This window comes from Leucoraja erinacea, chromosome 37, assembly GCF_028641065.1.
Source record: "Leucoraja erinacea ecotype New England chromosome 37, Leri_hhj_1, whole genome shotgun sequence".
Lineage (NCBI taxonomy): Eukaryota > Metazoa > Chordata > Chondrichthyes > Rajiformes > Rajidae > Leucoraja > Leucoraja erinaceus.
In genome coordinates, this window is record NC_073413.1 from 1,887,259 (window position 1) to 1,901,995 (window position 14,737).

The window sequence follows — 14,737 nt, forward strand, 5'->3', positions numbered from 1 at the left end:
AGATACTGCCTGTCCAGTTACTCCAGCATTTTCTGTCTACCTTTAATATATTTGCTACCATTTTACACAGAATCCATCAAATTGTTATACCACAAAAAAAAATAATTGGCAGTTGAGCAGCAATGATCTATTGTGATCTTAAAGGCAAAATGGTAGAGATAGATTTTTAAATGGAACAATTTCAAGATTTTCTTTCATGAGAAGGGTATAAAGCATTCAGCATTACCATAATGGTCTACACCATTAGCTGTTGTTTTAAAAAAAATGCATTAGCACTTGTACTCAGGTATTTCAGTGATGACAGAAAGTATTGCCTGGGAGCTAGTCGAAAACAACTGCCAGGGCAAAATTTATTTGTCAGATCTAATGTTAAACCAGGGAACCCATCAGTATTCTCAGGAGAATGTACAGGATTTCAAGCAACTTTGACTTCACCCTGATGTCCTGTCAAATATTTAATTCAATAACGTATAACATCATTAAAAGGGAGTATCTCTTCATACATCACAACATAGCCTATGAGATACTGCCGGGTAAAGTTTGTTTCCCATTATAATTTTCTACCTTGAATCAGTAGTTCAATATTCTATACACATTATTTAGAAACTAAAAAATCAAAAAGGCCTTTACTGCCGGGGTGGGATTTGAATACAATAAAAATTGGTACTTTGGTTGTCTGTGGCTTGCGCAGGTTACACCTGAAAATTCTGCCTAAATTAGCAAAAGCTGATGTACAGATTTATTATACATATGGATGTCAAAATCTCTTTGCCTCATCGCAATTCCTAATGCGTTGTCATTCATTCAAAAATTTCCAGCATCTCTCTTTGGATCTAAATTGAGTGAGCTCACACTTCCCCCAGTTCAATCGACACACGATCATTTATGTCTATTATATAACGTTTTCTCTTCAATGTATGCAACATAGCTTGCCTCCTGATTGCGTCATCTGCAAACCTAGACAAATGGAGACCTTTGAAGCAGCTTGCCACAAGGAGAATACATTGACCATTTCTATTCTGTTACTTATCTCTTAATCAATGACCCACATCATTTTTATATCCCACCTTCAACTGTCAATACACAACTGTAACAAGATTATTTCTATTTCTGAAAATTTTAAATGATCCGACTCTCCATTGTGAAATCTAATCAAATGCCTTCTATGAGTTCTCGTAGATAACACCCAGAGACTCTCCTCCATATGCAATTTATTAGCTGCCTCTTGAAAGAAAATCAATTTGTAAATATGACTTGTTTTGACAGCGGAAAGAATGGAGACAGTCAGTAAAAGAGAATCGAGTAATGTTGCAAGGTAAGACTTAGGTTGGGTGGCAAACATAAAGATCAGTAAGAATCTCAAGGGTCGGGATCTATTTTACCAGAAAATTATTCAACCTTGAAAGAGTACAATTTGGCGGAGGAAGAAAATAATGGCATACAAATACTGGGATCAGAATGGAAAGGAAGGAAACAATCAAATCAGGGTGAAAGAGGCAACAAAAGGATTGTACAGGTTGAAGAATCCCCAAAGGGACATCAACATCCATTGAAGAAAATTTATTTGCACAGAAATAGTCAACACTGGTGTTTTTACCACTGCAAGTAATAATTTAATCAAGCCACTAACTTTCTTTTCATCCGTTCCTCTTTTTCCCTCTCCTCTCTTCTTTTCAGACGCTCCTGTGTCCTTTTTTCCTGTTTCTCAGCGACAAGTTTCTGCACATAAAAAAAGGACGGCATTTCAACAACTCAATTACTTAATAAATGGGTGGATTAAATCAAGATCACTGGAGAATATGGGAAAATGTAAGGCATCAATAATATGAATACACCTTTCCTGAATAAATCAAATGTTCGGAAGATTCACAGAGATTGGCGAGTCTGTGGAATTCTCTGCCTCAGAGCGTGGTGGAGGCAGGTTCTCTGGATGCTTTCAAGAGAGAACTAGATAGGGCTCTTAAAAATAGCGGAGTCAGGGGATATGGGGAGAAGGCAGGAACAGGGTACTGATTGGGGATGATCAGCCATGATCACATTGAATGGCTCGAAGGGCCAAATGGTCTACTCCTGCACCTATTGTCTATTCAAGCAACTTCACTTAAAAGTATAAAAAGGTAATCTGGAAAATAGGCAAACTTCTTGGACAATTGTCCAACATGGTTTTGGTTCTGGTGAAGTGGTCAATGGCACCGAACCTCCTAATCCGAGTTCATTGCTGTAGCACATGCGGGCCAAGGACATATTTTACCCCAACTGTCTTATGTTCATTTTTCCATAATGGAATTCCTTAGATTTCTCTGCACAAAATGTAAATGATAAATGTTCAAGAAGGAACTGCTGGAAAATCAAAGGTAGACAAAAGTGCTGGAGAACTCAGCGGGTGCGGAAGCATCTATGGAGCGAAGGAAATAGGCAACGTTTCGGGCCGAAACCCTTCTTAATCCAATTACATTTGATCCGTTATGGTCACTGAAGGCTCTTCAGATAGGAAGCTTTTTATTTTCGTGATCATTGCAAATTTTGATATTGCTCATCAATGGTCAACTTCAGATAAATTATATATAAATGTCCAAGGAGATTTTTTTAAGTAAAAAATCTCTTCAATTCATAATACAGACTATTAACTGCTGCCTGCCTATTTATTACTCTTCAATTAACATGCTTATGCACTTCCTTTAATACAATGGAAAACGTCAACACACAGGCCTTTGTAGATTTATTTTCACCATTTAATAGGAATTTGAGGGGTAACTTTTTCCACACAAAGGGTGGTGGGTATATGGAATGAGCTGCCAGAGGAGGTCGTTGAGGCAGGGACTATCCCAGTTTAAGAAACTAGTTGGACAGGTACACGGATAGGACAGGTTTGGTGGGATTGGGCCAAATGCGAGCAGGTGGAGCTAATGTAGCTGAGACATTTTGGCCGGTGTGGGCAAGTTGGGCAGAAGGGCCTGTTTCCACGCTGCATGACTAATAGCCAGGGTCTTTTAGAAATGCAGTGTTTCTTGAATGCATACCAATTAGTCAGCCATTAGAAATTCTAGTGATATTACACATGGTTTATCTCCATTTAGACAAGGGAGGCTTGGTGGCGCTGCAGGTAGTGCTGCTGCACAGTCTAACTACACGGGTTAGATTAGGACCTTGTGTGCTGACCTGTGGACCCTGCATGATCTTCCTGTAATGGTATGGGTTATCCCCAGTGCTCCAATTTCCTGCCTCAACCCAGAGGTTCTGGTAGGTAAACCTGAGACTGCAGGTTATTCTTGTGTAGGTGGACAGGAGAAATGTTTGGAGATGGGAAAGGGTGCACATTTGAGAAAGTAGACTGTTGAGGAATGAGAGAAATATCTGAAGAGACCAATGGCTTGAGAGGTCAAATTTCTCCTATCTCATAGGAAGTTTAGTCTGACAGCTTGCTAGCCCTCAGGCACTCCTTATGTGTCTAAAAAGGACAGTAGCCATTTGTTTTGCTACTTCTTTACATTCTATTCGCAGTTTAGAACGCAGTTTTTTTCACCAAGGTCCATGCATATTTCAATGTCATTTATTGATGTCTATTCAATACCTCCTTTTCGATTCCAAATGTGGCATTACCAATGAAAGCATAGATGATTTTATACCTTTATCATAGTTTTTATTTCATCTTTATAGTTTAAAAGGGTCATGAGAACAGGGCCTTGGTGAGTTTAAAGGGTTCTGAAGAAAGAGATTCCACTGAGGTTAAAATGAGTACAGGAACAAAAAAATATATTTTGCAATTCTATTTGGCTATCTTACTATAATTCTATTTTGTGTATTTATCATTTTTATTTGAATTTCTAAAATTGAAGTGAATGTTCCTTTTTCCTTCTAGGTTTTTTTTCTTCCCCTGTTCTGCCAATGTTTTAATTGGACTCATATTATCTGGTATTGGCAGTACCAGAGTTATAGTATGTTCCCAGCTCACTGTACTATAATTACTCATTCAATATTAGTGTTCACATTGAATTGAAAATATCTTGGAACCTGCAATGACATTTCTAATCCTATTAAATTGGACTAATTACAGAGCAATGATCTGGCTCAAATATCCCCGTTTGAACGACATTAAGACTCCATCAATCTGCTATCAGATTGTTTGGAGATCCTGAACGCTATTGCAAACTTTAAACACACCTGGGCCCTGTTCCTGCACTTCTTTTAACCTAATTGAAATCTTTCTTAACCGCCCTTTTTACTCACGGGAGCCCTGTTCTCATAATCCTTTTAAACTTGTTATGTTCCTGTTCTGCATCCCCATTGAACTTACCCTGGTTCACTGGAACATTTATGATACAGCTGTGCAACTTTTAAAAAATAATTATCAACAGGCGAAAAATCCAACAGTCCAGAAAATCTGTCAGTAAAGCACATAATCGGCAGGGTGTTGGATTATCAGAGCAAAACTCCACTAATCCTACAGCTATCAACAGGATGAACCTTTGAAAGATCAGTGGGCACTAGCTTCCTTTAAAGCGATGATTCAATTGTCACATGTGCATCGGCACCATGAAATGCTTTATGGAAACATAGAAATATTGAAAATAGGTGCAGCAGTAGGCCATTCAGCCCTTCGAGCCTGCACCACCATTCAATATGATCATGGCTGATCATCCAACTCAGTATCCTGTACCTGCCTTCTCTCCATACCCCCTGATCCCTTTAGCCACAAGGGCCACATCTAACGCCCTCTTAAATATAGCCAATGAACTGGCCTCAACTACCTTCTGTGGCAGAGAGTTCCAGAGACTCACCACTCTCTGTGTGAAATTTTTTTTTCTCATCTCGGTCCTAAAGGATTTCCCCTTTATCCTTAAACTGTGATCCCTTGTCCTGGACTTCCCCAACATCGGGAACAATCTTCCTGCATCTAGCCTGTCCAACCCCCTAAGAATTTTGTAAGTTTCTATAAGATCCCCCCTCAATCTTCTAAATTCTAGCGAGTACAAGCCGAGTCTATCCAGTCTTTCTTCATGTGAAAGTCCTAACATCCCAGGAATCAGTCTGGTGAACCTTCTCTGTACTCGCTGTTATTTAGCATGCCGCCTGGTAAAATCATAGCAGATCTCACCAAGGCAGTACCCAAGTGTTGCAAGTGTCGCCACGTTTCTGGAGCTGACAAAGCTACAAAGGTTCACCGAATAGTCCTATATTCTGCCTGCCGCCGCCGCGCGAGTCAGCACCCTCCCCCCTTTGTTCACGCCACCCCCTGCCCCCCCCCCCCCCCCCCCCACCCACACACAATCGCTTATCCAGAGTTTAGAAAATGGCCAGAGTCCTCACCTGTAACTCTTCCAGCTTCTCTCTAATTTCAATGAATCCGAGGTGAAGTTTCCCACCAAAGTGGTCGGCAAGGCGTCGATCATTGTCGTGAAGACCCAAGTATGCTGAGCACACTTCACAGACCCGCAGTTTCTGCTGCTGGAAACTGGAGGCTGGCATGGAATTCCGATAAACCTCCTGCAAAAGGAAACAAGGACAAGCCGTGTAACATTCTCTACTTCAGCGGATTTGTTGTCAGCAAGAGAGATCATCTTTACCAAACTGACTAGTCGGATGCAAACTCCTTTTCAAAGCAGAGCGTTAAGTTATGCTGCATTTAAATCTCAATCATGAAATATCGCTTAAAAAAAAAAAAAAGAACAGATAGGAACCATGCAGAATTTCACTTAACTACCTGTTCTGTCTGGGTAGACTTTGCAAATCCACCGACACCGTGGCAGAGTTTCAAGTTTCTGCATACATCCCAAAGTCATATTGGTTGATAGGTTAATTGACTACTGTAAATTATCCCTTATGCAGGTGGGAGAATTAGGATGGAGTAAATGGGCATCGAGAGGGAACAGAGTGCAGGGAAAATAATTGAGGAAATGGGATTTAATCTGAAAAGTGGCAATGACTTGATGGACTGCAAGGCCTCTTTTGTTGTGATAAGTAATAACAATATCATGGAAGCAGAATTAATCTCAAGGCAGCAGTGCCAAATGAATGTTGAACGTTTATCTTGTTGCATCTTTTCTACTTCCCACATGCCCGGATGGATGTTCCGTTAGGAAGGAAATGAGGGGGGATTTATTTAGCTAGAGGGCGGTGAATCTGTGGAATTCATTGCCACAGACGGCTGTGTAGTCAATGGATATTTTTACGGCAGAGATAGATAGATTGTTGATTAGTACGGTGTCAGGGGTTATGGGGAGAAGGCAGGAGATTGGGGTTGAGAGGGAAAGATTGAATAGCCATGATTAAATGGCGGAGTATACTTGTTGCGCCGAATGGCCTAATTCTGCTCCTATCATTTGTGAACTTAGATTAAGACATCTCATAAATATAACCCTCTCAAATAAATAAAACAAACAAGTATTGAGAGTGGAACAATATTGTCAGCATTTAGAAACAAGGAACGACAGATGCCAGTTTACACTAAATTATGCAAAGTGCTGGAGTAACTCATCAGGTCAGGCAGCATCTTTGCAGAAAACGGACAGGTGACGTTTCGGGTTGGGAACGTTCTTCAGACTGTAATTGTAGTATTGTCAGCATTGCTATGTCATAATTAATTGTGACATTAAAATTATTAAATTTGGCAGTACTGTGCCAATACCTGTTCACTCGCAGAGAGTGGCGAGTCTGTGGAACTCATAGAGAGTGGCGAGTCTGTGGAATTCTCTGCCTCAGAGGGCGGAGGAGACGGGTTCTCTGGATGCTTTCAAGATAGAGCTAGATAGGGCTCTTAAAAATAGCGGAGTCAGGGGATATGGGGAGAAGGCAGGAACGGGGTACTGAGTGGGGAGGATCAGCCATAACCACATTGAATGGCGATGCTGGCTCGAAAGGTCTACTCCTGCACCTATTGTCTATTGAATGATCTAAATTAAAATATATATATATATTTGTCCTAAGAGGCCTATATCTGTACAGAAGACACCTTATCTACGTTAATTATAAATGCATGATAAAATCCGTGTAGGCATTGTGATATATTTCTCTTATTGGGAAATGCTGCAAAAAAATGCTAGAGCATTGCTTTATTGTTATTATGTCTCATTTAGAGTGACCCAAATATTAGATTCAAACAATTATACATCATCTTGCTATTTTCCAATAGGCAGCTTAAATCATGTGTTTCATGATCTCTTTTCGTGCTCTAAATGCTTACCTTGTATTCCGATTTAAAACAAATTGCTCAATCACGGTAAACTCAGATAAAACATGGGAACAAACCAATCAAATGTAATGCAACTACAATAGATAATTTCCTACTAAAAATGCTGCCTCACTGTTGCTAGGTGGCAGTAATAAATGGGGATCTCTTGGGATTCCCACTTGCAAGCATTTGTCTGTTATGTTGATCATTATGTACTTCACAATGTTCCAACCCGAAAATATTAAATAAGGTGATACAGAAAGGCCATGAGCACCCAGGTTAAACAGCTATTTACCAGCTGTAGGCAAAATAAATAATTCTGGATAAGAAAAAAACGTCTAATTAAATTCTTCTACAGAATGTTTTTTTTTTTGCATTTCCACGTTTCATGGTTTTATCATTTGGGATATCTCTCATTTTGTACTCAGCCAAATTTTCTGTCTTTAGTTCCCCTTTCTTTTTTTTTTTTTTAAAGCAAAAATTCACACGGCAAAGATTGTAAACCTGATCCAAGGCCTATGGGACCTGCCTATATGCATCATGGATGGGTATCCATACATTTAAGGTTTTGGGAAAGTCATGCTTAGACTGTTTGTGATCTGGTTAAGTTTTTATTCATACCCAAACAGATCTCTATTTCTATCCAATGGAATATTTATTGTTGCTATTATTACAGTCAAATGTAATACAGTAGTCACTTGACGATAAAGATCTAAAATACTGATGTCAGAACACCTGGAGAGGCTTCTAGATTTCATATGGATTTAGATATATTTTACGCTTCTCTGAAGGAATAATTGGAGATTCACGTTAACTTTTCATCTGATAAATATCTACAACACTGCAAACTCCCTCAATTGTCTTGCCAGATTACACTGCAAAAGTTTCAGTTTAAACCCTAAACTTAGATTTCATTTCTGATCGCACTACTATTATTCAAATCTTAGGGAGGAAATCTTTGTTCATCTAAGCACTGACCATGTCGTAAAATTGGTGAAGCCTACTTCTTTTATTAGCACTTTTCCAACAAGAGTTTAGTTTAGTTTGGAGGCACAGATGGAACAGGCCTTTCGGCCCCAAGTCCATATCGACCACTGATTACCCGTTCACATTAGTTCTTTGTTACCCAACGACCTACACATTAGGGCAATTTACAGAGGCCAATTAACCAACAAACCTTGCACGTCCTTGGGATGTGGGTGGAAATCCACGTGGTCAACATGCAAACTCCACGCAGATACCACCCAAGGTCAGGACTGAACCCAGGTCTCTGGCATTATAAAGCAGCAGCTCTACCTGCTGCGTCAGGGTGCAGCTCAGTAATCTCAAATCAAATGCAAGATAAAGTGTTGACATGTCACATTAGTTCAGTTTGATGAAATATTTGCAGATTCAGCTGTAAACTGCAATCTAAACTGAATTTTTTTTTAGATTATTTGTTAAGCACACCATACATGCCAGACACACGCGCACACACATCAAGACCTTGACTTTGGTATTCTTTACATAACATCTATGTATGCATGTGTCTGTTAGAAGCATCTGATCAATGGCAGCAAAAATCTGGCAACAGATTTTACTAAATACAAATTGTACCCTTTTCTTAGAATGATTATAACATAACGCATTTGATCTGTCATTTTACGTCAACATTGTGTGGAATATATACAATTACAGAGCACAAGTCAGCCACAGTGATGGTCAACCTACCCAAAATGCACTGGAGGAAGGAGAGGCAATGGTGTCCCCCTGGTGATACAAAAATACAATGTTACAAGCTAGATTTCTCAACACATCCTTATTCTCCACAATACTCGATAGGACTGATTTAACATGCAAGATTTATCATTTCTTTTTAAGAAACAGGGTAGCCTTCAATTACACTTTTACTTGCAACATTGGGCATGCAAGGGAGATACATGGCTGACTATCTTCCCCGATTTGCACACATCATAAAGCTTAAATGGCACTAAAATAACTTATTTAGCATTTTTCTGGAACATAATTCAAATAGGGTTCTCTCAGTGGGTATTCACTCACTTTGAATTATTTTGTGCCCAACCCATGCAAAACGGATGGTGGTTAGTACAGGCAACACCCACTTGTAAACAAGGGAGAACCCTCAGTAAGACAGACACAGAGTGCTGGAGTAACTCAGCAGGTCAGACAGCATCTCTGGAGAGAAGGAACAGGTGACGCTTTGGGCCGACACCCTTCTTCAGACTAGGTACTCATCCCTTAGTCCTCAACCCTCAGTGTTAAGCTGTCAGAGGTAGCTACACTATAAAGTGACCTTCAATTGTGTGGATTTCTTGTTGGCTGAATGAGCCTGCTACGTTAGTTATTGTTGTGCCTTCCTGTAATACTGGAACCATCAAATGGTGCCTTTTGTTTCTAAAACTCCTAAGTCCTTCACGTTTAATGACATAGGTGGTTTTGTAGGATGTAGTGTTGTTAAACCTGTAAGCTTCATTTATACAAAACCTCAAGCAGCATTACTTTCTCAGGAATTCTTTACAGAGGCACAATGGTTTTGTATTCCTTTTTATATGCAAATGCTGATCACTAAAGGAAATAGTCATTAACTTTCAAATTACAAAAGCATGTTCCCAGGAGATAGTGTCATCTTTGTTAAACTACTTAATACAGAGAACCCCAAACACACAGAGCCTAACGCACACACAATTTATATACAAGTATAAAGCCAAGATCCCTTGTCACAAGCTTTTGTGAAAAAAGCCAATCATCCAAAATTAAAACTACTCGAGAAAATAGAGCTTCAATTGAGAAGTTAGTTTTTGTGAATAACTGGGAGAGAACAGGGGAAATGAAATCCAATCTGCATGGGAATAAAACTGAAAACCGAGAGTCAACATTGTTGTTCTAGGTTGAGGACGAGCGACAAACTACTTCTGTTCTCAGAAATAATGATCACTGATGTGGGCTTCTTGTGATTGACTTTAGGCACAACTAATTAAACAGAGCACATCCAAAATAACTTTCAAATGTTTTTAATTATTCAACGGGGAAGTAAGTAAGTTTTAGCAAGTTTGGTGGTACATTTTCTTCTATTAGATTACAGCTTGTAATTCAAATTTTTGGAAAATTTGAAAAGACCTTGAAAATAATTTAAATGATCTTTTACATTTCAAATTGTGCCTTTAATAAAATAAATAAAAAAATAAATATATATATATATATGTATGTATGTATTTATATATATATTTGATATATATATATATATATATATGTAAACTTCAATTTGAATGATTTTGATTAAATTTTCCTTTTATTTTTTATATATATACACATAAATACATATACATATATATATATATATGTGTATGTGTGTGTATGTATATATATATATATATACACACACATACACACACACACACACACACACAAATATATATATAAAAAAATAAAAGGAAAATTTAATCAAAATCATTCAAATTGAAGCTTTTTTCCCGTGGGGAACAAAATTCAAAGTGGGTGAGTTGTACACTTTTACACAATAAAGAAAAAACGTTAAACTGAAGGATAAAGCTACCAGCAATACATGTTTCATCCTTACCTCAGCTTCCCTCTTCTTTGCTCTTGCTTTCTCAACTTCTTCCATTACTTTTTGGGATTCTTCAACATTTCCTTCAGCTCCCAACTGTTCTGCCTTGGCTAGCAGTTTTCCAATTTCCTCGTTTAGTTCGTGAACTCGCTCAGCCTATGAGAAATGGCAAATAGCTTCAGCATAGTTTTCACATCTGCATGTTATTTTCAAACCTTCAGCATGAAGTAAGCACCATGACATATTTATTTTTTCTTTTAAAGATAAAAACATGTCATCTGTAAACCGTACATTTCAATTTACTCTTCCCACAGTGAGATCATCATTTTCTAAAACTCTAGAAACTAGGCATGAAGCTGGAGGTATTATGTAAATCACCATTAGAAGATTAAATTTTTTTGAGAGATTGATTTAAGAAACAGCCTAGATATGTTTGAAATGGTCACCCGAGAGTAAAGCATTAACAGTGCAAATTCAAAGAGATAGCTCGGATACACAATAGGCGTAAACCTCTAAAGAGAAATGTTACTGCATCCAAAGCTAATGTGACTGGATAACAAAAGCACATTTCAATAGAAAGGCGATGCTTATTATAACAACAGGTGCAAGAGTGTGGAAAATACGTGAAGAAAATTAAAATCACACAAATTAATGACAAAAGCAGATGATGCAATAGTAGCATTAAATGAGAAGGCATTTATGGAAAGATAAAAGAAAAAATATATTAAAATGAATAATAATTGCTGAAAGTTAGTAAATAATTTAAAACGCATTAAAGGCTGCTGAAAGAAACAAGGCTATAGGGGGCAGACATTGATCAGTTCTCAATAAATTAAACAGCAGTACTGGAGAACTGGGGTTTAATGTTTTAATATAATTAAGGGAAGTCGGATAAAACAGGAACTCGCAGGTCAACAAGGCGATTGTGAACCATGATCAAGAACTGGAAAGTTGTGGATGGAACGAGGATCAGCAGATTGTCTGCAACAAAGATGAATGGATTTTTGATAAGGCTGAGGATCGATGTATAGCTTTAGAACGGCAAAGACATTAATGAAATCCCAATAGGGCAATAAGATCAAAGTGATTGAATGATTCCTAATTTTGTATTATACTATACCGTATAGGTGATAGCTCTCTGGCCAGCAAGAATCAGAGAATGCTGTGAATTCCATTTCAGATAGGTTGGTTTATTATTGTCATGTACACCAAAGTACAGTGAAAAGCTTTGTTTTACCTACCATCTAAACAGATCACATATACCATACCTAAATGCAATTGTCAAACTCAATTACAATAGATAGATTAAAGCGGAAGATCGAGTGAAGAATAAAGTTTTCAGCATTGTTGTGCATCAATCCCACAAGATCCAAGGTTAGAGGTGAAAGGACCATAAGATGTTTGGTAACAGAAGGGAAGAAGCCTGATAACAGAAGAGCCTGGTTGTTCATGCTTTCAAGTTTCTGTACCCCCACTTGGCGCCCTGTAAACAAATCTCTCATATATACCCATTCCCTGTCCCCATCCTCAGTGTCTAACCATCCAGTAATCAATTAATCTAACCACCAGCACATCTTTGGGATGTGGGTGGAAGCCACAGCAGCTGAAGGAGAGTAATAGGACAAATAAAGAATTGGCAGTGACAAAGACAGAAATGCACTTGTGCTCAAAGGACATTCTGAGATAAGTTTGAAGAGATGGTTCCCAAGTCAGTTCAGTTTATTTCTCTGCATTTTATTTTAAATATAAAAGACAGACTAGGGAATATGGAGCAGCATTAGGTTTGTTTTGCACTATATTAGGCTTTTTTAAATTTATTAAACTTTAGTTTGGCTTGTTTATCATGCTATCTATTGAGCACTGTGTTACAAGCCTGTTGTGCTACTGCACGTAAGAATTCTGTAGTTCCGTTTTGGTACAGAGGACATGGAAATACTCTTGACTCTCCTGAAAAAAATATCTCGATGGAGGATGAGAACTTCCCTTCACTGAAATGTTGAATCTATAATGGCCTATCTCATCATAAATTGAAACTGATGATAAGATGAATGTTAATTTGATAAAGGAAGGAGGAATGTTACTGGAGAAAGATGAAGAGTTATGAACGAAAAGCAGAAGTAAGTGTAAGCCAACAGGTTGAACAGCTTCCTTCTGTGCTGTACCTGTTTAACATTCAATGAACACGGCTGAACTCAAAACAATGCAAAACATTTGAACACAAATTTTATTAACAAGATATTGGGCTCCACCATTCTTCATTACCATTCCCACTCATTTGTAACTCTCATTATAATCATTTTCTGGTATGACTACTGGCTAGATAATAAACTGAGGACCAGAATTGCATTCCATTTTAAAGCAGCTTTTGTGAGAGCAGACTTCTACACTGGGCTCAGTAAATACCAATCACGATGAAGCTTCGCCTGGTGAAGCAGGAAGGGAAGGTATATTATTCATATTGCAACTGGGGATCAGTATCATTCAACGAGAAGGACAAAAGTAGAACGTTCATTGTTTACCCGTCCAAGTTTGACAGCAGCCTTCAAATTAATTTGAGGATGAGGATAAGCTTTTGTACCTAATTATCAAACTTATAGCCGAATGATATTTGTTGAAGAATGAATTGAAGAATGAATTGAAGAGATTTCATGACTTAAAACAAAACTATGATATTTCAGTTTACATTTAACAGTATCAACCCCCTTGGGTTTAACGCAACTCGACATTCGGCACGGACTTGTAGGGGCGAGATGGCCTGTTTCCGTGCTGTAATTGTTAAATTGTTATATGGTTATATCGTCACTTTCCATTAATTGTGCCATCACAAAAATTAACGTCCTGCTAATCAGAAAGGAGACGTCATTGATGTGTGATTTTGTACGACAAGTACAATCATTAATGCTAGGGTTTACCATAAATGAGGGTTGCTTGAAAATTTGTTTAAAAGTGGTTTCTTAGAGGAATAAATACATTTTAATTTAAAGAGACAAAGGAGATGTTTTGTAAATTTATAGTTTACTCATTTTCTTTAATATAAAAAATGTTGCATTACAATGGACCCAAACATTTTTTTGTCTTTAGCATGGGAGAACTACAGTGTACGTGCGTGTTATGACAGTTCGGATCATCGAAATTTGCCCGTACAAAATAAATAAACACAAATGGCAAAAGGAACAACAAATTTTGGTACGTTTTTACCAGAATTTGCATGAGAGAAAATTACAATATGGACAGTTCTCTGGGAACACAAACCCTTTGTAATGCAGGGTGGTGCTGTAATGGAGTAAACCCAACCCTATTCCATCATGGCATTTTACCAAACTGTAATTGCCCATCCTGCACTCTGACTGTGATCTAAGAACTTATTCCCTGGAATAGAAACCTAGACATAGAAAATAGGTGAAGGAGTAGGCCATTCGGCCCTTCTAGCCAGCACCTCCATTCAATATGATCATGGCTGATCATCCAAAATCAGTACCCCGTTCCGGCTTTTCCCCCCATATCCCTTGATTCCCTTAGCCCCAAGAGCTAACTCTGAAGAAGGGTCTTGACCCAAAACGTCACCCATTCCTTCTCTCCAGAGATGCTGCGTGTCCCGCTGAGTTACTCCAGCAATCTGTGTCCATCTTCGATTTAAACCATCATCTGCAGTTCCTTCCCACACAGCTAAATCTAACTCTCTCTTGAAAACATCCAGTGAATTGGCCTCCACTGCCTTCTGTGGCAGAGAATTCCATAAATTCACAACTCTCTGGGTGAAAACGTTTTTTCCTCATCTCAGTCCTAAATGCCCTGCCCCTTATTCTTAAACTGTGACCCCTGGTTCTGGACTCCCCCAACATCGAGAGCTTTTTCCCGCATCTACCCTGTCCAATCCTTGAAGAATTTTATATGTTTCTATAAGATCCCCTCTCATCTATCGAAATTTCAACTAATACAAACCCAGTCGACCCATTCTTTCATCATACATCAGTCCCACCATTCCAGGATGAACTTACGTTGCA

At 38.4% G+C, this 14,737-nt stretch overlaps 1 protein-coding gene across 6 annotated transcripts in view; it reads right to left on the reverse strand.

Annotated features, from left to right (window-relative positions):
• Positions 1-14,737, reverse strand: part of LOC129713749 (putative RNA-binding protein Luc7-like 2) — a 57,399-nt gene that overhangs the window by 11,000 nt on the left and 31,662 nt on the right. For all 6 annotated transcript variants that reach the window (XM_055663024.1, XM_055663023.1, XM_055663027.1 and 3 more), the window contains 4 exons: positions 10,746-10,889; positions 8,879-8,917; positions 5,308-5,484; positions 1,631-1,719 (listed from right to left, as the gene is read on the reverse strand). In XM_055663024.1, coding sequence (XP_055518999.1) covers positions 1,631-1,719; positions 5,308-5,484; positions 8,879-8,917; positions 10,746-10,889 — 449 coding nt within the window. The remainder of the gene's footprint in view (positions 1-1,630; positions 1,720-5,307; positions 5,485-8,878; positions 8,918-10,745; positions 10,890-14,737) is intronic.